Source organism: Calcarisporiella thermophila (genome assembly GCF_041956535.1).
Source record: "Calcarisporiella thermophila strain CBS 279.70 unplaced genomic scaffold VTP21scaffold_2, whole genome shotgun sequence".
In the NCBI taxonomy this organism is placed as follows: domain Eukaryota; kingdom Fungi; phylum Calcarisporiellomycota; class Calcarisporiellomycetes; order Calcarisporiellales; family Calcarisporiellaceae; genus Calcarisporiella; species Calcarisporiella thermophila.
In genome coordinates, this window is record NW_027192192.1 from 400,543 (window position 1) to 422,890 (window position 22,348).

General features: G+C 43.7%; 6 protein-coding genes and 1 non-coding gene across 7 annotated transcripts; 4 read left to right on the forward strand and 3 right to left on the reverse strand.

The window, feature by feature from the left end:
• The first annotated feature begins 78 nt into the window (after positions 1 to 78).
• VTP21DRAFT_t9 lies at positions 79 to 151 on the forward strand. Its single transcript has one exon. It is a non-coding gene; the product is annotated as a tRNA-Gln (tRNA).
• Positions 152 to 498: 347 nt separating this feature from the next.
• VTP21DRAFT_4248 (uncharacterized protein) lies at positions 499 to 3,095 on the reverse strand (the record flags this gene model as incomplete). The annotated part of the gene is made up of 5 exons (XM_069394638.1): positions 499 to 2,198; positions 2,272 to 2,529; positions 2,591 to 2,838; positions 2,905 to 2,977; positions 3,041 to 3,095. 5 exons carry the CDS (start codon positions 3,093 to 3,095, stop codon positions 499 to 501), a joined length of 2,334 nt encoding a protein of 777 aa, XP_069255856.1.
• A 440-nt stretch (positions 3,096 to 3,535) lies between these two features.
• Positions 3,536 to 9,938, reverse strand: VTP21DRAFT_4249 (uncharacterized protein; the record flags this gene model as incomplete). The annotated part of the gene is made up of 11 exons (XM_069394639.1): positions 3,536 to 4,199; positions 4,270 to 4,406; positions 4,466 to 4,576; positions 4,635 to 5,484; positions 5,551 to 5,649; positions 5,725 to 5,821; positions 5,888 to 6,035; positions 6,101 to 6,225; positions 6,297 to 7,342; positions 7,409 to 9,743; positions 9,806 to 9,938. The coding sequence occupies 11 exons, from the start codon at positions 9,936 to 9,938 to the stop codon at positions 3,536 to 3,538; spliced, it is 5,745 nt and encodes a 1,914-aa protein (XP_069255857.1).
• Positions 9,939 to 10,157: 219 nt separating this feature from the next.
• VTP21DRAFT_4250 (uncharacterized protein) lies at positions 10,158 to 11,427 on the forward strand (the record flags this gene model as incomplete). Its single annotated transcript, XM_069394641.1, has 4 exons — positions 10,158 to 10,557; positions 10,610 to 10,784; positions 10,850 to 10,946; positions 11,008 to 11,427. The coding sequence occupies 4 exons, from the start codon at positions 10,158 to 10,160 to the stop codon at positions 11,425 to 11,427; spliced, it is 1,092 nt and encodes a 363-aa protein (XP_069255858.1).
• A 160-nt stretch (positions 11,428 to 11,587) lies between these two features.
• VTP21DRAFT_4251 (uncharacterized protein) lies at positions 11,588 to 13,054 on the reverse strand (the record flags this gene model as incomplete). Its single annotated transcript, XM_069394642.1, has 3 exons — positions 11,588 to 12,375; positions 12,450 to 12,698; positions 12,769 to 13,054. 3 exons carry the CDS (start codon positions 13,052 to 13,054, stop codon positions 11,588 to 11,590), a joined length of 1,323 nt encoding a protein of 440 aa, XP_069255859.1.
• A 655-nt stretch (positions 13,055 to 13,709) lies between these two features.
• Positions 13,710 to 18,143, forward strand: VTP21DRAFT_4252 (uncharacterized protein; the record flags this gene model as incomplete). Its single annotated transcript, XM_069394643.1, has 1 exon — positions 13,710 to 18,143. One exon carries the CDS (start codon positions 13,710 to 13,712, stop codon positions 18,141 to 18,143), a length of 4,434 nt encoding a protein of 1,477 aa, XP_069255860.1.
• Positions 18,144 to 20,036: 1,893 nt separating this feature from the next.
• On the forward strand, positions 20,037 to 22,312 carry VTP21DRAFT_4253 (uncharacterized protein; the record flags this gene model as incomplete). Its single annotated transcript, XM_069394644.1, has 5 exons — positions 20,037 to 20,575; positions 20,653 to 20,740; positions 20,812 to 20,992; positions 21,065 to 21,204; positions 21,275 to 22,312. The coding sequence occupies 5 exons, from the start codon at positions 20,037 to 20,039 to the stop codon at positions 22,310 to 22,312; spliced, it is 1,986 nt and encodes a 661-aa protein (XP_069255861.1).
• Positions 22,313 to 22,348: the final 36 nt, after the last annotated feature.

The window sequence follows — 22,348 nt, forward strand, 5'->3', positions numbered from 1 at the left end:
CCACCTCACTCCCCGAATCCCAGAGTGACTTCTCTGTACCAAAAACCAATATCCTCGTAACATTACAAATTAAGTTGAGGTTCTATAGTGTAATTGGTTAGCACCCAGGACTCTGAATCCTGTAATCTGAGTTCGAGTCTCAGTAGAACCAACTTTTTAGTTGTTAGCAATTTTATAAAAGAATTTATACAGTAGCCGTAAGGTAGAGAATGTTTTTAAGAGAAGAAATAGATAAAATTAGTAATTTAAAAGCATTCAAAATAAAATTTTCAGCTCTATCCGTGTGATTATACTTTTTCCAAGAGGTGGAAAATTGATATAAATGCTATTTTAATATATTATAGACAAACAAGAATATTATTTCAAGTCCTGTAAGGATAATATTAACATATCATGAAGCACGAGTGAATTTTCTCTAGAGCAGAATAGTAGCAAAGAAAACCACCATAACAATAAATAAATTATATCAATCCAAACTTCGAATATGAGAAACTGCTATTATTTTGGAGGGGGAGGAGGAGGTCTTTGCGCCATTCCAGGTTGATTTTGTCCTGGAGGTGGCTGACCAGACACTGGGCCGGGGGGATAATAACCATATCCATATCCTCCATAAGGATATCCTCCATAACCAGGTTGAACGGGACGATATTGTGCATACATCTGTTGTGGAGGATAGTTTTGACCATAGGCTGGCGCAGGAGAAGCAGAATTTGGCGGAATGCCACCAGAAGATGCAGGGCTAGCTGTACTGGGAGGGCCTTGAGTAGGTGGTTTATTGTATCCTCCATAAGCTGTAGTGGCGGGTGGGGGATAGGGGCTGCCTCCTTGTTGGCCATACATACTAACTGGTGTTTGATTTTGGGAGATATAAGGACTACCACCAGCTGTTGAAGGTTGCTCAGGCTGACCGCCATACCCGTAATACTGTTGATAGGCGGGCTGCTGTTGATAGTATCCCATTTGAGAGGGTTGCTGCGATTGTTGCTGCTGATAATAGCCCTGTTGAGTAGGCGATATTACAGGCGTCTGTAAAGTCGCCTGCTGCTGTTGTGACGTTTGAGGTATTTGCTGCTGCTGCTGCTGCTGTTGCTGATAATATCCCTGTTGGGCAAGCGGTACTGGTGGAGTTTGTGACATTGGTTGAGGTTGTGATTGTTGTTGACCTTGTTGGAAATCATCTGCATCGAAAGCGGATGTGAATACATATTCTTTGTCTCTAATAATCACCCTGATTTGCAATTCTGTCAGTCCGAAATACATCTTGATTGTCATTCGAACTCGCTCGCCTGGCTGGACTCCAGGCAAATCTGGCATTCTAATGGGGAAGTTGCCCACTTTCTTTACGTCAGGGTGAGTTGTCAACCTTGGAGGAGTTCCATCGAGATCACACGCGAATAAGTCCGAGTCAGTGTCATTTGGATAGGTTACAGTAAACTCCTTGGTAATGCAATCGTCAACTTTAATTGGTTGTCCCTTGCGCACAAACACTGAGAATCGCTGTCTGCATAACAGCCGTCCATCAGATCCGGTAATAGAGTACTCAGGCGGATCCAGCCCTGGTTCAAAGAGCATCCGTGTTTCCACGCCATAGCTCCGACGAGATATACGTTGTGTTACCATTCGAGGATTTAGACCAAAATATACTGCTCCACGCACCACCGCTAGCGCTCCTCGAGGCGGCACGCCGATAAGACTGACTCGTGTAGCAAATATTTGGTGAACACGATTATACAGGTAATTTGATTGCCCGAATCCTCCCACTAAAAAGATAGCTTCTAATTTCCCTGCTGCCTGCAACTGCTGCTCAATCAGTCCCAACACTTGTTGCACCACTGGCTCATATACCTCATTTCTTAGTTCTTCAGCAGTGAGCCGCATTATTCCTGCTTCAATGCCGGCCTCTTCAATAGTAATATCTCCGAATCCCATAGCAGCAGGCATATGCATAAACTGATCCTCTTCTCCGTCAAAATTTGGTTTGACGCCATCGATGAATTTGTCCATGATTTGTTCAAAGGCAGCAGGTGGAACAGCACCTACATATTGTAACTTGCGCTCTAGTACACGGCGCATATTCAGATCGAGAAAACCGGAACCACATGATGCTCCATGACCTTTCGTTACTTCCTTGAGAGTGCGCATTCCATTTTTTTCCTCAATCTCAAAAACAATTAAATCAACAGTGCCGCCTCCGGCATCTTAATTTGATAAAATCATACTCAATTAATCCTTTGTAACTTCAGTGGCAAACAGAATAAGTTTAATACATACCGCAAATCATGAATCTTTCCCCATTTCTCAAATTAAACTGATCGCATTTTTTCTCACAATAGAGCGCTGCAGCTTCAGGTTCAGAAATAAGCATCAGGCGGTCTGGATGATCATTCGGAGAAACTATTCCTGCGCGAATAGCCGCAAGGCGCATAGCCGCTTTGGCAGGATCACTCCACATAGCGGGAACGGTTAAACAGTAGCGGAATTTGGATGTATCGTAGTTAGCTGCAAATCCTTTTTGTAATTCTGACAAGACTATAGCAAAGAAACGTCATTATTACTATAGGGCTTTTGATAAAGGTGGATGGGATTATACCATAGCTATGAAATGCGCGCAAGTAATCTGCAATCGCGTCAACGACCGTTAGACCATTTGGTAATGGTGGTAATCGCAGATTCTCATCAAGATGTAGCTTAAATTTAGAGAGAAGTACTTGATCGCGTGCATCAGGGCGCATCATCATACGCTTTGCACCATAGCCCCATTCATAAAGTTGTTTGCTATTGTTTAAGTAAAAATTAAGCGTAGGGACTTTAGGGTAGGTGTCTCCGAATTGTTTCGGCCTAAAATAAAAAGATACAAAATATAAGTTAACTTTTGGATAGAAGGGCCAGACTAATAAGATTTACCATTTTGTAATGTCGACCACTTCTTCATTTTGCACAAAAGCATATGAGCATCCACTATACGTGGTACCAAAATCTGTTGGGATAAGCGAATATTTTAGCGAAAAATATATCTGCTGAGATCATCTATTAATTTTACCAATGCCAATAACGATGGGGTACTCCGCAAAGTTAAAATTTGAATTGGAAGCCATTACTATTGATTATTAGAGAAATTTGAAATCTCTAAAAATCTTGCTTTTCAAAAATAAAATAGTGCGGACAAAGAATCCAAGACTAGGAATAAGGAATAAAAAGAGAGGAACAAGTAGAGATATTATATCTAAACGGAAATGATATAATAGAGACAATAGATGAATAATAGAGGGGCGAGTCTGAGGGGGCTGGATTATGAAATTGGCTGTGTCCTCTACAACTAAAAAACCTAACCCGAATGTGTCGCTTCAAGTTTAAAAAGGTGCAAAAGATGGCTGTGGTTTGTGGCGCTTTCGAGTTTTCTATATATAAGTTTGAATTAAGCAAATTCTATTATCATTTATTCATTTGTGAGGTAATACACCTATCTATCATTTTAGCTCTACTATTGGAATAATATAAAATCAAATAAGGCCAGAAAATAAAATAATTTAACATGCTACATCTTAAGCATTGAATGCAGAAATATTGATTTAACAATTCTTGGAAGATCGCGATTCTCCATACAGATATGCGCGTTCTGCCCTATCTCGTTCTTCAACTTCTCGGCCTGATCATGAAGCGATCCAATAAAAACTAGATCGCCATTTACACGATCGTCTGCTTTTAGTGCTTTTGATAAATCTGAAGGTTGCAATGCGTACTGTTGTAAATTTGCATCACTCAGTATTACGACAAAATAGTCGTCGGCCTCTTCTCCTTTGGTGATTTCCCGAATCGCGGTTTGAGTAGCGGCGAGAGTACTATCACCACTTAGACAAAACTGGGCATGCGCATACATGGCTTGTAAGACGCGATACATTTCCATTTCATTCCGAGGATATGCACCTTCTTGTACAAAGGGAATAAATGCACCGTCGCCGCTATGACCATATAAGCTATACGCAAATTTATGCTCAAATCCCCGGAAAGCTTCCATCAGCATCAAAGCAACTTGAAGAGAGCGCTCAAGTCGGCGATCGTGAGTGGTAAATCGAAACATGCTTGCACTCAAGTCAAAACAGAAATACATGCGCTTTGGTTTCTCTTGGAAAGCTCCAAGTTCTGGATCATCTTCGCCGCGTCTTCTGTAGATAGATGTCTCACCAGTTAGGCCTTCAATGCTGTGAAATAAAACATCGAGGTCTGATCAATTATTCTGCTTATTTTCACGTAATTAAGTGTCTAATTTACAGTTTAGTGTCATCCACATCACCTGTGGTTTGGTTTTTCAGCCATACGCGTTCTTTTTTCTTTGCCTCGACACTCTCCAAGATCACACGCAATTCTCGAATTTCGCGCTGCACCTCAATGAAATAGGATTGGAACATCTAAAGCGTGGTTCAATTAATCAATATTAGAAGCCAAAGTACCTTGTATACATCCTTACCTTCACGTCTTTTTCTGTCATACCAAGTTTGCTTAGTTTTAACTGCATAGCCATTTCATGTAGTTTTTGGTGAGTCTCTGAGACCTCTTTGGGGACTTCATTTGCAGTACGCTGTTTCAAGTGTTGAAATATTAGATTCTTGCTATCTATGAATTTTAATCCAACTTACCAGAGTTAACGTGCTCACGTCCACGAAACTTGCTTCTCTGCCTTTAAGATTCAATGCATCCGGATTTATCTCACTTCCTCCTTTCCCACCACCGAACGAACCTCCTTCTCCGCCCTCACCCCCTCCACTACCTCCTTCGCCTTCTCCGCCCATTCCTCCCATTCCACCCATTCCACTCATCCCACTCATTCCACTATCACCAAAGTCAACCATATCGCTAGGGCTCTGATTCATAATCTCTTTTCGAGAGATTTCTTCAAGTGATAAAGCTCCATGGACTTTTTCCTCCGGCTTTTCATGCCCGTAGATAATGGACAAAATTGAATCATCTAGAGATCCCACCATTCGCTTCCAGTTGTTTGCTGATTGTAAGATATCAGCGGGGTCCACTTGCCATACTCTCACCATGCCGCTCGTGTCCATAGTCAATAATTGCCCACTTGGCAACTCTAATAGACAGGTTGAGGGCTGTTTAATAGATGTTGGAAACTGTAGTGCCGGAGTGTCAGCAGAGAGTTGAGACTGCGAAGGTATAGCGAGGGGAATTGTAATACGCCATATAATTTCCTGCTGTAAGTTGACTAACTCCAGGATTCCTTCACTTCTGCTGTTTTGCAATGGAGAAGCTACTGCAAGTTGTCCAGTCTTTCGCAAATAGAGGGCCGTATCGAGTAGGTTGTTAAATCCGTTTGTCATTGGCATATCCTCCCTTCTAAAATAGGTAACTTTTGACTCGCGCGAGGATGACAACAATGCAGAAGGAAGCTGCGTAGCAGTAAGAGCAATCACATTGGCAGTTCTAGGGTTTGTAGAGGAATCTTGGATGGTGAAAACCCGATCGGAAAAAGCACTAGAAAAGCAATATTGATATTTCTGTAGAATTTTTTAATAACTAAAGAAATATATAAATATTTACTGCTTAGGATCCATATGAATGGGGGGGGATATATAATTTATAGTAGGTGATCTACTATTGTATCCCTTGACTTCGACTGGCGATATACAATTAGGTAGCCTGTGTCATCGTTAAAAGCAAATTAGAAAGAGAGAAAGCAAGCAATTTGAATTATTTATTTTAAATCTCATTTACCCCTCCTGCCCATCCTCTCTATAAACAATATGATGTTGGTGTTTTAGAGCATCCTTCACAAGCCATACATTTGCTTCTAGCATATGTACTTGATCAACTATAAAGGAATAGACATCGCCTGATATTAGTATTCTTTCACATATATTATTGAAGTTGTTCTAACCTTTGATTGGGAGTTCGAGAGTATGTTGCGTGTTGGTATTGAAATCTAGAATAACTATCTTTGGCTGATTGCGTTGGAAGAATCCAATCAAACCAATATGAGAAAGATCCTTCACCATTATCGAGCTCTGAGGAAGAAACCCTGTAATCTATTAAGGATAAAACGTGTAAATACATCAATAAAGTATATCATGAGATAAAGGCCAATGTTTACCGTAATTGCCGTGACAGAATTTCGTTGCATATCGCAAGAGAGAAGCGCATGATCAGCGGGATTATGGAGTAGTAAAAACCAATTATTTTGCACACTAACAATGGCCAGTCTAATCCTTGGGGGATCTATAATAATAAAGGAGATGTAGGTTGATATGGGTACCGGCTACATGTAAAATGCATATAAATGACTTTACTTTTTTGCAGCGGGAAGAACTCGTATAAATCAAAGGAGTTGATACGTTTATGCCCTTGGTCTACCCAATGTAGTGTTACTGGATTAGTAGTCACAGCGAACAGCGCTCCATCTTCAAGTCCCACGATGTCAAGCGCATCACCGCGTGTTGGCAATTTAAAACTATATAATTGCTCTGAGAATGTCACCGTTCTCCCTTCAAAACGCTCAAGATGATTCCAAGCTTTAGCCGCATCGAGATCCCACCCTCCTCTAAAATTAATCTCGGACGTATTCGAGAATATTGGTGATTTTTTCTCCTCGCGACGCCAAATTTGCCACTCTTTGTCATCACGCACAAGGTCAACCTGTTTTCCAAGCCTTATCGCATACTCAAGTTCGAGGCCGATAGGGATTCCGTGCTTCCTGAACGTTTCAACAAGTATTCCACGGCTAGATTGATCATACTGATCAAAATCGAAAACATTCTGCAAAACCCGAGATACCCCTTCCTCAGGATAGGCTTGCAGATGACGCACAATGTTCACCAGTTCGCGAGTTGAATAGGGATAGGATATCATCCCCTCATCGACTAACCGACGCAAATCTGTAAACGCATTGCTCAATTTTTCAAGCAGTTCATGTGGGACATTGGGACCATATTGAGTGAGCAAATATAATTCAGAGGCAGAATCTGGGTTGTCCACTGCATAGCAACTGAAAACATCACCGATTTCCCTGTAAAAATCGTTCCCTAAAAATGGATATCCTGGGCGATTCGCAAGCACAATCATTCTGAAATTTTCGTGTATTATGATGGTCTCTTCGTCATCGCCAGAATGTGCATCCGCCGGATTACGAACTATGCGGCGGCCATCCCCTAAAACCATCTGCCCGTCCTCAAGCAGATTGCGCAATACAGCTGTCACATAAGTTGGCGCCTTATCTGCCTCATCGACTACTAGTATGTACCCTTCACGAACAGCTCTAACCAAGGCCGAGTCTTCATATTGAAGAACACCCTCAACAATAGAAGGGATGGCAGTAAGACTTTGAACAGTTGTATCTCTAAAAAAATTTCAAATTTATGTTATATACCCTAGCACATATTATAAGATATTGCGAAGAACTTACCTATGTAACTGTATATATTCGCGAGGGAGTTGTAGCAGTTGCAAGAAGTAGTCTGCAAGCTTGTTTTTCCCGACTCCTTGATTTCCCACCAAAAGTAGGTGCTCTCCCAGTTGATAGTCTTTCAGCATTTCTCTCAGTATCACCGTTTGGGCTGAATTTTCGTGAAATAATACGTTGGGGACTAACACAGGATTTGAAGGCGGGGTAATGGATTGTTCAACATCGCCGATACGAAGGACTTTAGGATTCTCTCGCGAAGGCAATAATTCGATATCAAGCTTATCGATAGGAAATGGCTCTTCTGGCAAGATGCCGTTTGAACGTAACAGATCCTCCAGCGCCTCTCTAGCAAGAGATGGTAAGAACCTTGACATCGATACTTTATGTATAGCGGCATGCAAATTTTCTTTGGGAAAAGCAGCAATTCTCCTACATATCCTAATCAGTTGCCGTGTCGATAACGAGTTGGAGAGCATGCGTACAGTTTCGTCGTGACTATGCCTCAGCTTATTTGCGAATTTCAATAGGAGATCGAGTTTCTCTAGCGGCATGCCAGGCGAAACAGACTCAAGTACTTGGGTTTCTTCCTGTATGGTGAGAGACCGCATAGTAATAAATGAAAACATTGAAACTATTTCTGGGCTTAGCCATGTTTTTCCATCTCCTCCTGCCACGCCACCATTGCTTGAAGGTGCTTGCGGCCGCGCCAAGGAAATTATCCTGAATGACGGGTGTATTCGTAGAACGCCTTCCACCAACTTCTCGTCCCTTCCTTGTAATTCATCGTATCTACGCCAACTCATTAGACGTCGACCGTCTGGAAGTGGAATTTCTCTATCTGACATCAGTCGCTGTAGAGATGCAAGAGTTCCAAAACCCAGCGTTTCTATCCCATCCATTACAGCGAGCCTTCCTTGTACGGCCGCACGTACTAATGGCGAATTTTCCCACACTGTATCACCAGCAAAAGAAGTAGATCTTCTTTGGAGGAGCTCTCTCGCGCTCATGTCACGATGCAATGGAATGAATTCGATTGAATAACCTAGAGTGCGAGCAAAGTGGCGGACAAGTACTGATTTGCCAACGCCTCGAGAGCCAATAATACAAATATCGCCAGCTTTAGAATGAGCGATGAGAAGGGCAGAAATAACCTGGTGATGATAGGGCGTTTCGACAAAAAATTCTTCGGCAAAAGGCTGTGGCCCAGCAGGAACTAGCACTTCTTCCACTTGATTCGGTGCATCATCATTTACTCGTCGAATTCTGACACGAGCAGTTGAGGATGAATCACGGGTAATGTCTATAATGCTGTATCCAGTGGGATGCTGCATTACTTCCGGAAGGGATTCCCCCAGCATGTTGAAGCGCTGATATGCTGCTTCTATAACCTTGCGGTTTTCATCTGAACATGTTGGAAGTACTGGGTAGGGATAAACCAAGTCAAGCAAAAATCGAGGATTGCATCCTGGCAGTACATTTAATATCCGTGCGCATACATCGATAGAGGCAGGAAATTCTGGGATATTACTCTCTTCGCCCACATTTATTGTATTTTCATCTCCACTAGTCCCAGGAGCTGGGCCAAGGACAGCTGCGACGGATGCAATATTTTTTAATATATCATGTGGTGCATTTGGCGCGATAGAGGATAGAAATGTAGCCTGCATATCTGGAGGTAGAGGTCGAATATCTCGAGACTGGAATCGACTTCGTAGGGGAGGGTCTAAAGGATAGCCAGAGTATCGAGGTACCGGAACGCCTAAAGCGATGACCAAAAATTTCGGATCGACTCGTTCTAACTTGGCGAAATTCATAGTTTCCTTATTTCTTTCGCCCCTTTGAAGTTTATCGAATCTATTCGCTTGCATTAGGAATCTCCCATCCTCTAATGCCATCTCTCTATTTTCTAACAAGTTATTTAATAAAGGCAAAACATTTCGCTCTGCTTTCTCAATGCCATCTAACACTAGAAGCCTTCCATGCACAGCTGCTCTTACAGCCGGTCCGTCTACAAAATACGCTGTTCCATCACGCAGTTCTCTTCTTTGTTTTAGGTCACTGCTTGTCACATCCTTTGATAAAACTACATATTCTACTTCGCGTCGTGTCAGTTCTGCGTATTTTAGTGCAATGAGCCTGCGGAGAGGCCCTGGAGGGCCTATTAAAAACATATCCAGACCAAGAGCGTCTTTTTGAAGCATCCAACGAAGGTGACGAAGTATGGGCTGGGAATCAAGAGGAAGTGATTGCGGGGGGACGTAAGGAACAAGAGAGAGCACCGAGGGATGAAGACGTATAATGAGAGAGATGTCCCCAATTCTGATAGTGGTTTCTCCTATTAATTTCATAAAGTGATTAGCGTCCATAATTAACATTTAACCTGTAATAACACGAAACCATTTTCGTTCACTGAAGATGCAAATTGCATGCAAATTCTTCCAGGCTTCTGACCGGAGAAAGCATCTGACAATAGCTCAAGCCTTTGTCTAGCGACCTCTTCTAAATGTCTTCTCTTTTTCTTGTAATCCATGCAAAATATATCAGAAATGATAAATAGGTGGCGATGGCATACTATATTGATCTTTCTTTTTATATATTAAAATATTCGAATTTCACGTGAACTTATTGATTATTACAATGCGTTGTATTAACAGTACTTCAGTAAAACTGGAGATTATTATCGAATGAACAGTCACGCAAAAAACATTCGATTAACACTCGTACAGTCATAATAATATTGTTATTTAAAATGAGTTTTAAAAAACGAGCGGCCATCGGCCAGCCCAAGCTTCCTGCTGGCACTCGTCTCTCTCCACATAACGCCCAACTTCTTACCTCAACTGGCGTTCCATCACTAGACGATATCCTTGGAGGTGGCCTCCCGATCGGAACGTTATTACTGATCAAGCAGGATAAATATACAGGATATGGAAACTTGCTGCTGAAATACTTTTTAGCACAAGGAATGGTAAATGGGCATCATGTTGCAACTGTGACTGAGAAATCGGAGGAAATTTTAGCGTCTCTACCTGGACTGGCAACAAAAGAGGGTGACAGAGTAGAGGATAAAGAGAAAGAGGAAAAAATGAGCATTGCTTGGAGATATGAACGAATGAAGAAGTTTGAAACAAGCGTTAGTCAGTCATCGCGTACGTTTTCTTTTGTTTTTGATGAGCTCTTCGCTAATCCATGCTTTTATAGAGTCTCAGCAGAGAGAACATCTCCAAGTTTATTGCGAAACATTTGACCTCACAAAAAAGCTACCATTGGGAGAATTTCCTTGTGAACAGTATACACAAATGCATAGAGAAGATTTCAAAGATCATCCAGAGTTACTGGAGAGGCTGAGCGAAATGGTACGGGAAGGAGGCTTTAGGTAAATTCACTTTTCATATTTTCGATATATATGAAATCAATGGCTTACTTAGAACAACGGATTAGTTCTCTTATCCCATTACCGACAGGAAAAGAGAGAAACGTATTACGTATTGGGATTCAATCGCTTGCTTCTCCGTGCTGGCAACCTCAAACTCCACACGTAGTTATCACTACCAAATAGCTAGATTTTACCTATTATTTATCTAATTGTATATATTTAGGAGCTCTACAAATTCTTCCATGCGCTTCGTGGATTACTTCGGTTTTCCTTTGCTTCCTGTGTCATAACCTTCCCTTCTTATCTTTATTCCCCGAGTTTCGTCCGACGTATCGAATATATGGCTGACGCTGTAATTGAGCTTGAATCCTTTGCACCACACACAAGTCTTTCATCACCTAGTGATTACCATGGATTCTTGTATGTCCACAGACTGCCCGTATTAAATTCGCTGGTACCATCGTCTGCGAAGCTTTCTGTTTTGACGCAAGGGGGGAATAATAATCTAGGATTCAAGCTAAGAAGAAAGAAGTTTACAGTGGAAACTTTCCATTTGCCACCCGAAGGCGGGGTTTCAGAGAGAAGGGTTCCAACGGAGGAACAAAAAGGGGTATTAGGGAAAAAAGATGCTTTGGATTTTTAAATCAAGCTTATCAGTGTCTAAAACTTCTGTTAAAATTTATTAAAAATATATATATAGATTATATAAATCAAAAAAGGGCTAATATGACATACGGTTAGATTTATAAATTGAGCATTTGCAGTAGAAAACAGAGAGTTGGGGAATAAGTGGATGACAGAATTTATGGTGAATTGTTGTGGTTTGGAGGCTCAGTGTCTATATCAGCTTTCACACGTTCGTATACTGCACCTACAATCCGTAAACCCAAGGCCCGTCGTTGAAGTACTTCAGCAGGGACACTAGTGTCAAACAACACCTGATCACAGACATCTCTAAGTACACCCTCAACTTCTAACTTTGAGCCAAGCCACAGGGCCTTAAGGCCTTTACTCGCTGCGTCTTCCTCAAGCTTGTTCTTGGCTTCCCCTTCAATACCTTTCTTTTCTGCCTCCTGGAGCTGTGCGAATGAGTTCTGTAAATCTATCGCACACCGTAATGTAGAGAAGGTTTCGCCGAAAATATGCGATTTTTCCTTAAAAGAGTAATAGAAACGCTTCAGGCCAAGGCCTTGAGAGCTAAGCGCCTGCTTTGCCTTTAAAGTGTAAGTGAACCCAATGGCATGTAGCAGCTCCACTCCGTATGATTCCGTCTTTAACTCCTCAGCTTCGATTTCAATCATCTTTTCGAATGCCACTTCGGCTTCTGGCGTTGCCGGCCCCTCGACAAATACAGTCAGCTTACGCTTTAAGTTTTCTGCAAGTTTGTTGACACGTTTGTCGCGCATTTCCTGGCGCTCTTTTTCGTTCTCCTTCTCGCGACGTTTTTTCTCTTCTTCAGATATAGACTCTGCGTCGTTATCACCTCCCTCTTGAAGTGCTTCTTTCATGTCTCTCCCAATGGAGATCTCACCAATAATATCAAGAAAGCGGTCACCACCAAACTGTTGTTTGAAGAAATCTTCAGGATTCACTGGTAGGTTTATGAATGGGAGATATTAGAAAATCAGAATGTCTCTAAAAAAGCAAGTTCTGTATAATATTTACCAAATCCACCCTCAGGGGTCAAGTCGTTTTGCTTCCCGAATTCGTTGTATTTATGCCTAAGATCTGGATCCGATAAAACTTGATATGCTTCCGATATTCGTTTGAACACTTCTTCAGCATCAGGGTCTTTGTTTTTATCGGGGTGATACTTAATGGCAAGGGCGCGGTACTTTTTCTTGATCTCTGCTTCATCCGCTGTTGGGGAGACTCCGAGGAGGTCGTAATATTCAGTCGAGAGGGGATTTTGGTCTAGTTCATATAATTACAAAGTCTATCAATCATTGCACGACTTCTGACCAACAATATTGTGAGTACTAACCAGTTCCTATTCGCCTTGAATCTTTCTTGGAGTCGCCTTTTGCTTCCTTTTTTGAAGAGTTTGAGGACGATGATTGCGATGACTTATTATCAGCTTTAGCTGTGTCAATTTTAGCAAGATCCACCTGGCACACTTGTTGGCATGACCAACATCGAACCTTGACATTTGCCTTTTGTAGAAGAAGATTTGAGGGCGGAAGCAACTCCAATTGTGAGGAACAATGTGTGCACGAAGCCTTAACATAAGGCTCAGGCTTGCGTGAGGGAAGGATTGTGTCTTTTGACATTTATTTGATGGATTTGATCAGAAAATAAGGTATTGTGGAATAAGCCAGTTAGCCACTTGTATTTGGTAAAGGCATGTGTTAAGTTCGAATCTGAAGGAAATCTTAAGTCTAATATTAAATTTTATTCGCGACGATTCACCGCTCCTTTTTTTTTCTTTTTTTTCTTCGCCATTATGCCAGTGTTGAATGCACTAATTCGGTTATAACTTACTTTTTTTTTCGATAAACAAACTCTTTAACTACATCTCTGCTTAATTGTCTCTATATACATGTTCTATTTTCTATCCATTTCAATTCAAATGATCGATTGATTATCAGAATATAGCGATTCTTGTATAATAGGTAAGCTTTTAAGCCACGGCTGCTTCTATATATGTAACGATTTTTCCTCAGGAGGGAGATCATCATCTCGCCTCATCCCGTCATTACTCCTCGCTCATGCAATGTTTACATTTACCATAGGCTTAGCTCCTCTCATATTTTTATTTCGCCAACGCACTATTATCATCCTTTTCTAAGTTGGGCATTTGAAACTCCTACTTCATAATATTTTATAGACTTGTATTCCCATATAATTTCTACTCTACGCCCTCCTCCCCTTTGTTACTTCCTCCCCCTTACTTGTTTAAAATTTTAAACGATTCCGATCGTCGGAATGGAAGACACTTCCAACGCAGCGCAGCAGCGCTCCAATGCCATTGCAATGTTACGTCGCGCCAAGTCGCTTCGAGAACTGCGAAACGCACCTACTCCTTCCTCAAATCGTGCTCGGCGAGGTACAGATGCAGCAAACCGTGGCCCTGAAATGAATATTCAGGTCGATGAGGAGCGAATTTTTGAAGATGCAGGACGACAGGCGGCTTATGAGGCGCTTCTTAGGAGGTCTCCATCAGCAGCAGCACACCCTGTAGCTAGGGTAGTGGACCAAAAAGATATCCAAATTGGGAGCATAGGATCAAGGAGATCACCAATAATTGAGGTGGCTACTGGAGAAAATCTCCCTGTGTCAACGCGGGAAAGCAATTCCGGAGAGGATTCTAACACAAACGATTGTGCCAAATCTGAGAATAGCCCTTCGGAAATCCATGTTGAGGCAACCGAGAAAGACTTCATTACTGCTAGCCCATCAGAGCAGAATGAATGTCTTGAAACGAGTAAGCTGGTCGTATCGGAGACGGTGGCCGAAACAACTTGCGCAAGTGTCGATGACCCTAAACTCGAGAGCAACTCTACCTCAACATTCGATGAAAAACCCGCACATGATGAATTAGCACAAGCTCCTTTAAAGCTAGGTGGCATGCCCCTTTCACATATATCCGCTGACGATCTTGAACCGAGAAATCCTTCAGAAGAGGAAGAGAAGCCGTATAGCACTGAGATTGCAATTACCATTCCTGTTTATGAAGATCAGACAGAAGCTGTGGAAGAGGAACTGGAGCAAAAGGAGCCGAATGCTGCTCCGAATTTGCCTTTCCAATCAACCTCCACTCAAGATTTAGAGGGGATGATAGAATCCTCTAAGGATGATAAAGTAGAGAATACGACAGACGAGGAGGGTCAAGAAGAGGGAATGCAAGTTGTGATTGAATACCAACCTGACACAGAAGAGAAGGAAATCGACCCCGGACAACATCATGTGCCATTCGATCAACCAAGCTCAACCGCACTTGATGAAGATTTATTGCACATAATGGCTGCTCCTCCTAAGCGCCCCATCTCACTGCTACGCCGGTTTCGGAGCCTTAAGGAACGCCGTTTGGCTGCTGAGGAACATGAAAATACCGAAGCAGAACATGAAAATGGTGCCCGGAGTGAAATGCCATCGCAGTATTCACATGAGAACTTCTCAGAGGAAAACTCCACGAAAGAATCTCAGCCGATATCGCTACACATGATATCTGAAGAAGGTCCTTTATACTGCAGAAGACGTGTCCTAGAGGAGCCGAAAAAACATATTCGTTGCGAGATGGGTGTGGATAACAGTGGTCTTCCATCGCCCGTATATTCACCGCTGCATAATTCTCAGCCTCCACCACCACCTGTTCCCCCGCGGTCTGCCCGCGCACCAAAGAGACGAGTATCCCCGTCCGACAGTCTTTCATACCAAGAGGATAATTTTGAAGCAGTTGATGCATGGCATGTTGAAAATCATTCAGGGTTAGATGACGATGAGAATGCCTCTGCTTCCAGCTCATCTCCAAGGCAGATGCATCCCAATGCAATGTTTAGAATGACGCCTAAACGTGCGGAAGTGTTGGCCAACTGGACGACTGAATCTAATGGAGAAAAGTCCGAGCCGATACCGAATGATAACATTCATACTGCCGCTTTGGAGATTAATTCTTCTCAAGAGGATACCCAATCACAACATGCAGACACGTCGCCATCGAGGCTGTCGCCCATTTATATGCAGCAACCCTCACAGCAGTCTCACCCACAACTACAGAATATGGAGTCGGTCCGTCGCTCTAACAGTAGCACGCACTCGATACCCCACTCGCCACTGGTCCCCCTTCCACGCTCTCCTTCTGAAGGTCGACCATCATATAATGAATACGAGGAAGATGTTATTAGTAATAATGCAACCCCTGCACCTACATCAAACCCCAACTTTAATTCCGGTACACTTGCCACTCGCCGTGGCCAACATGTACCACTGCTACGCAGATCCCGTTCGTTTTCGAATTTTGAGCGAGGAAATGTATACCTTTCGAACGGACAAAGAAATAGAGAACATGCGAAAGAGGGGTATGGCCAGGCAAACAAGACCATACCTTACGAATTAATTCAGCCCTCTCTGCCTCCCCGATATGACACCTTTTTCGACACTGGTCTCCGTTCCGAACGAAAACCTCCTTTGTTAGAAACACCCATGCCCATACCCGTTCCCCCTCCCGTACCACCACGCCGCCGACCTACCCTCCGAGAACCATACAGTCGACGATGCCTTCACCGGGGCGCGGTGCGTCAAGTAATAAGCTCTTCGCATGTGAAAGATCGCTATCTATTTTTGTTCAATGATGCTCTGCTGATTGCAAAACCTCTAACGCATGAACCCATTGTGGACGCACGCGGCGCTCAAATCGGGGAGTCAGAGCCTCTGTTCCAAGTCCGGAATGTCATCGCACTATATAACATGGAGATTGTAGCGCAGACAGATGCAGGTGAACTTAAGGAAAGCTCTATGGACATTTCTGACCCCGAGCGGCAATCAGTCATATCGATGGCTTTGCGGCAATTTAGCATCAATCCAGATGAAGGAGTGAAGTCTTTGCTAAGATCTGAAATTTCCCCACCGGAAGCTTCCCGTCTTGCGAAGTTTCTCTTCTTCACTGCCGATATACACCGTCCACAGCTTGGTCAGTATCTGTCACGGCATCGGGATCTTTTAATGCACTACCTCGACTGCTTCCGATGGAGTGACGTTCCGCTTGAAGACGCCTGGCGCGCATTACTCTTGACTGTGCAATTACCCGTGGGAGATGATGCGGCCATGTGGAGAATAATGGAGGCCTTCGCAGCACGGTGGATAAAATCAAATGCTGCGGGGCATGGAAGACATCTTGACGTGGAGATGGTATGCCGCGTGGCACATGCTGCAACCTGGTTGAATGCAAAGTTACATGCGGGATACCACCCGGATGTGTTAGAGATTGCGACCCCTGGTGATGGTGCCGAGAACCGAGAGTCAAAGGGATACAGAGTCAGCATATATGGCGGAGAAGAGTCCGGAGACGAGTACGGGGATGGAGACGACTGGACCTTTGAAAGATTTTTGGACCGCTTCCGGCAATGGGAGGATCCACGGTGTACAGTTCCTAGCGACCTTTTGGCACGGGTCTTTTGTGCTGTTCGGGATTCTCCATTAATCAATTTGTGGGAAGACGATGGCGGGGATAATATTGAAGAGGATGCGCAGAGTGTATCGGGAAATGCGCAGGTGAACGTAAGGAACCCGTTGGAACAGGTGCGGGTGCTGGGCGAAATCCCCTCACGGTTGATTGTACGTGAAACTACCGAGCTCATTACCCTCCAGATTCCGCGACCTGATCCGCACTTCCAGCTCGAGCTTCACTGTCCGGGACTGAACTGTGAGCCCTCAATTCTGGATTTTGCACGCAGCAGCACTGCAAGCTTCCGCGTCACCGGGCGCGCCACCGGCAAACACACGCTTCTATTAGTCAAGTTGGGAGCACACGCCCACCGCTACTCAATGGCGGCGCTTGGACGAGCACGAACGATCACTGTAGAAAGGGCGTTCATGCGCCACACTTTCCAAGTGGCATTCCTGGACGAGTATCGCGGCGAGTGGCACCGATATTTATTTAGCGTTGGGTCGGCGGAGATTCGCGAGCAGTGGCTAAAACATTTCTCGGATGCGCTTCGTGAAGCGAAATCGCCCACCAATAGCACACACTCGCTAACTGCACAGGCGCTTTCTGTTCGGGCTCTACGGGAGTCGTTCATTGCTGTAAATGGGCAACATGTAGCGGAAGGGGAGCTTACCGGGGCGGTGGGTGCATCTGCGGGATACGAGCATTCAAATGGGGGCAATTCCGCAATTGGATTGGGGGTGAGAGGCATCGGTGCGAGGAAAGTGAACGCCCCACCACCTTCGACGGCCGCCCAGAATCAAAGCTACACCCATGCGCAGGAATTGGGTTTGATGGATGGAGGGTGGACACACCGGCTGGTTGAGGGAGCACCCATGCTTCGACGTGCTGCAAGTGCATCCACAGCCATTCGCTCAACCCACAAACTCGCAACTGGCAATGCCGGAAACGTCTCTCCCCAAATGCCAATACAATCCATGAAGCGCCACTCTCCTCTCCGCCAACAGGGAGGGAGTCCATTTATGCGCTCCCTTATGCGGGCGGGTTCCACATCCTCAGTGACACACTCCAATAGGAGCAACTACTCTTCGCCACGACCTAGTGCGGAGAATCCCCAATCTTTTACGAGGCTAAGTGGTGATGATAAATTGGCTGGTCATGCCAAGAGCGGTCGAGATATATTACGAATTGCAACCCAAACTATGGGGGGTTTATTTAGGACGATGTCAAAGAGCAAGAAAAAGGAGAAGCAATAATCACATTGGAGGGAGGAGCAGACATAAAGAGAAAAGCACTTTGTGGCTTTTCTGTTTATGTAATAAAAGAAAAAAAAACATATAATCCATCACGATATATATATATTATTTCATTTGCTATTTTACTTTTTTATTGCTTTTTATATACGAACTTATATTTTATTAGATTTAAAAAAATGAATGGAACTCTTTTTTTTTTCACTCTCTAATATCTTTTTTTCTTTCGTTCTCTTCTTATTTTAATTCTCTTTCAAAAGATGATTTTATTATCCAAACATGTTGCTTTTTGCCTTTAAATGGGGTTTGATTCTGGACATCTGTTGTAATTTTCGAAGAATAGTTTTCTCTAAACACTGTCAAAATAAAACGAATTCTTGTGAGGATAATCCGACTTGCGGTTTCGAGGGGTAGGCTCCAAGAGATCCAACCACCTTTGTTTGATGCCGAAACCGAATCTTCTATTCTTTTTTCAAGAATTCGCCCTCATTATCGCAGGTGGGAATTGAGAGGAGAATGAACTCCAACCCAACGGAGTCGAAAGTTCTAATTAAATATTTCTTCGCAGTATTAACGGGCTATATTAATGAATAAGAAGAAGAAATGGATCTCGAGTCATATTTTTGAAACTAGGCTCAAATTAACCTTTCCGGCAATTGGGCAGGCTTTTACATTTTTTAATTTCGTTTTAATAAAATACTCCAGCGTTGAATAAGATTAGGATCCGCGAACAAATCATTCACACGTCGTAAGTGCTAAGGACAAAATATTTGGTGACCAAGAGAATGCATTGAATGAGAGGGAGGAGTTTGTGGTTCACTGCCGACGAACATGGTAATATACTCTACTATTCTTGCCATGACAGAGTAAAGTTGTGACTGGATGATTCACTGAAATCTTATTAATGGTACTCAACAACATTGGATAGAGTCGCGACTAGAGCACATATGTACTAATAATTTTTGCGTACAGAATTATCATTCGTACACAAGCTGGCTGAGAACATTTGAGCACCTTTGATTGTTTTAACAATGCTTCTTCCGAATCAGAGACCTTTAAAGTTTTTTGTACTCGCTGCTTATTTTGCCGTTGTGTGACTATTACTTGCCCGTCTGACATTGAGCCAAGTAAAGAATGTTTATCTTATAAAAGGTCACCTCTTTGATACCCAGAGTCGTGTAGTTGGCTAAAGAAATACTATTGTTGTTTTCCCTTCTTAGTTAGCTATCCACCTTGGATGCCCTTCTAGTGCTCAGCCCCTCATTCTGTTTAGCAATCCGTTGGTTACCATAGCAAATCGTGGCTATAAACTGCCTTCCTTTTTTCAAAGCTACTGGGGGCTGTTATACAATTCAGGTATTCAATTCTATGGATAGCACGAAAAAGATGAGTAAGAAGCCATGGTTGCATTGCCCCAGGCTCCAATATATCAAATAACAATCAAATACTTGTACGCTGATGAAAATATGTAAAATTTAGGGCATTTAGCGCAAGAAATAGAGGCTGCTATTTTTCATAGGAAGCGAGCGTCTGGTCCGACACGATAGTAGTTCCAGGAGGGGGGATGGGATTCAATACCAAGCCCTAGAGGGGATCTTTAAAATTGAACACTGAATATCGATCGTATAGAAGAATTTCAACCGCTATTTCCTCAATTCTCCAAAATTGGTTAACAGAAAGAGAGTGGCGATGTATTTAGAAATTGTGTGTGGCTTTGATGATTGGAAAAAGTCTTATCACTTCTGGTACAGCTGGTCCTCTTTTGAAATTCCCAATGTTGTTCGCACCATAAACTCCCATCCAAAAACATGTCAACTACCCTCCCATTGATATCATTATTATTTCGCCGCTTTATTCCCTGCTACTAGATTTTAACTTATCACTTCTTTCTATATAATGGATTCATCGACCTCGCCAAACTGGTTTACTGACTCATCACAACTTCCAGAGACGAAAACTTTCATCGGCGTGATCGTGGCTGTTGCAGGCAACATTCTGATCTCCATCGCACTCAATGTACAAAAATATGCCCATAACAAACTGCTGGAGAATAAACATGCATTGCGGCGACTGTCACATTCGCAGCCAAGAGAGGTGGGTAGCGGCGAAGCCTCCCCCCAATCGCCAAGTAGCTTTGAATACTTTTCAACGGATGAGGAAGAGGTTGATGCTGGAGGCTATCAATCATTTCCCAATGAGTCGCGGCCATTGTTACACCATCGGGCATCGCAGCATTCTCTAAGTTATGGCATGGAGAAACGCGAGACAAATTATTTGAAATCAAAACTTTGGTGGCTCGGATTGCTTCTCATGTCTTTAGGAGAAATTGGGAACTTCCTTGCTTATGGCTTTTCACCCGCTTCAGTTGTTGCACCACTGGGTATTGTTACGATGATATCCAATGTATTATTGGCGCCTTTGATGTTGAAGGAACGGTAAAGCCCCTTGATGCTCAATGAAGTCTGATTGATGGTGCATTGAAGCTGATCCATTTTGCCTTCCCTAATGATAGATATAGAATTCGTGACATGATAGGAATCCTAATTGCTATCTGCGGGGCTGTAGTGGTTGTGACAAGCGCACGCTCTGAAGAAACTCATGTATATTTTCGATCTACAGCTCCTTTTAACCTTCAAATTATAATGCTCAAATATTTTTTTTTCCCGCTTAGTTATCGCCTGAATTGATAGCTGAAGCATTGCTGCAGACACGCTTCCTCTTATACGTATTGATTACCACACTTTCTTCGATATTTCTAGCCTATCTCTCCAACACTATTGGGCACAAACTGATTCTCGTTGACTTGAGCTTGGTGGCATTATTCGGTGCGTTTACTGTGTTAGCAACTAAAGGTAAATTTGAATGGGGAGACCTTCATATTGCGGCGCCGTACTAAATCAGACACCTGCTTTCAATATTTCCAGGGCTTTCATCATTGCTTAGCCTAAGATTCGTTAAGATGTTTACATACCCCATCACCTATCTCTTGATATTTGTCTTAATAGTTACCGCCATTTTCCAAATCAAATATCTTAACAAGTCTTTGCAGCGGTTCGAAGCGACGGTATGCTACTCTAATAGGTTCTGCTATTGCGTGATGGCTACTAGAGCATTTAGCTTTAATTGCATTATAGCAAGTGATTCCGACACAATTCGTTACTTTTACTCTCTCCGCCATCATAGGCTCTGCGGTTCTCTATGGCGACTTTGATGACATAGATGCTCGGGGACGGTTTGTCTTCGTGTGTGGCTGCGCCATGACCTTTGTTGGCGTCTACCTGATCACCTCTAACCGGGAAAAGAGGGTTGAAAGGCGCTTTTCACTGTCGGGTGAGGATGCGGGGGCCGCTAATGTGGTTGCCAACGGATTGAAGGTGGCCATTGGAGGAAACACAGTGCTGGCGGACGGACTGGCCCTTCCCGGAACGCCAAGTTTGGGCCCGCAGCTACCACGTTCTATTCCTTCGCGTCTGCCTCCTTTTTACCGGGCGGCAAAGCTTCCTCGCCCCAACACAACCTATGCCCTTCCACAAGAACATTCTGTCGTCATCAATGATGAGGAGGATGACGATGGTGCGCATAGAGGGCCTTCGTCGACCATGGAAGTGATCAACGCGCTCCTTGATAGCCCCATCTCCACCGCCTCCATACTTGCTCTGGAATCGATAGGCGCGCGCCACACGACTGCGCTTGGGTTTGGTCAGGTGTGGGAAAACTATCTAGTGCAACGAGAAGCGCATTCTGGACGAACTACACCCTACTCGTTCGCGGGAGAATTGCCGAGCGGGGCCGAGTACTTTGACGGCACTCTCCAGCCGGCAGCGCGGCGAGGAGGGCAGTTGCCGGCGCCACCCCCTCAGATGCCAGCACACGTTGGGGCGGATCATCACCTAGCCCCACACATGAGCAGGGATGACGACTACCTCGCCAGCTCCTACCAGAGCAGCTCCTTTTTTGATTTTCCGGGATCAGGCTTGTCGTTTCGGGGCACCTCGAGTTTAGCCGAGCCGTCAGAGGCCGCCCCTGCTGTGGGCAAGTGGAGCGAATCGTCGAGTTTTGTAAACACGGAGTTTTCGCCGTCGCATCCGATGGAGGAAGAACGGGTGGAGGGTGGCTCGGGACAGGAGGAGGACCCGCCTCAGCTTGCCAACACGGTCCAAGTGAAGGGCTAACATGATTCTTGTATATGAATTTTCATATTTCACCAT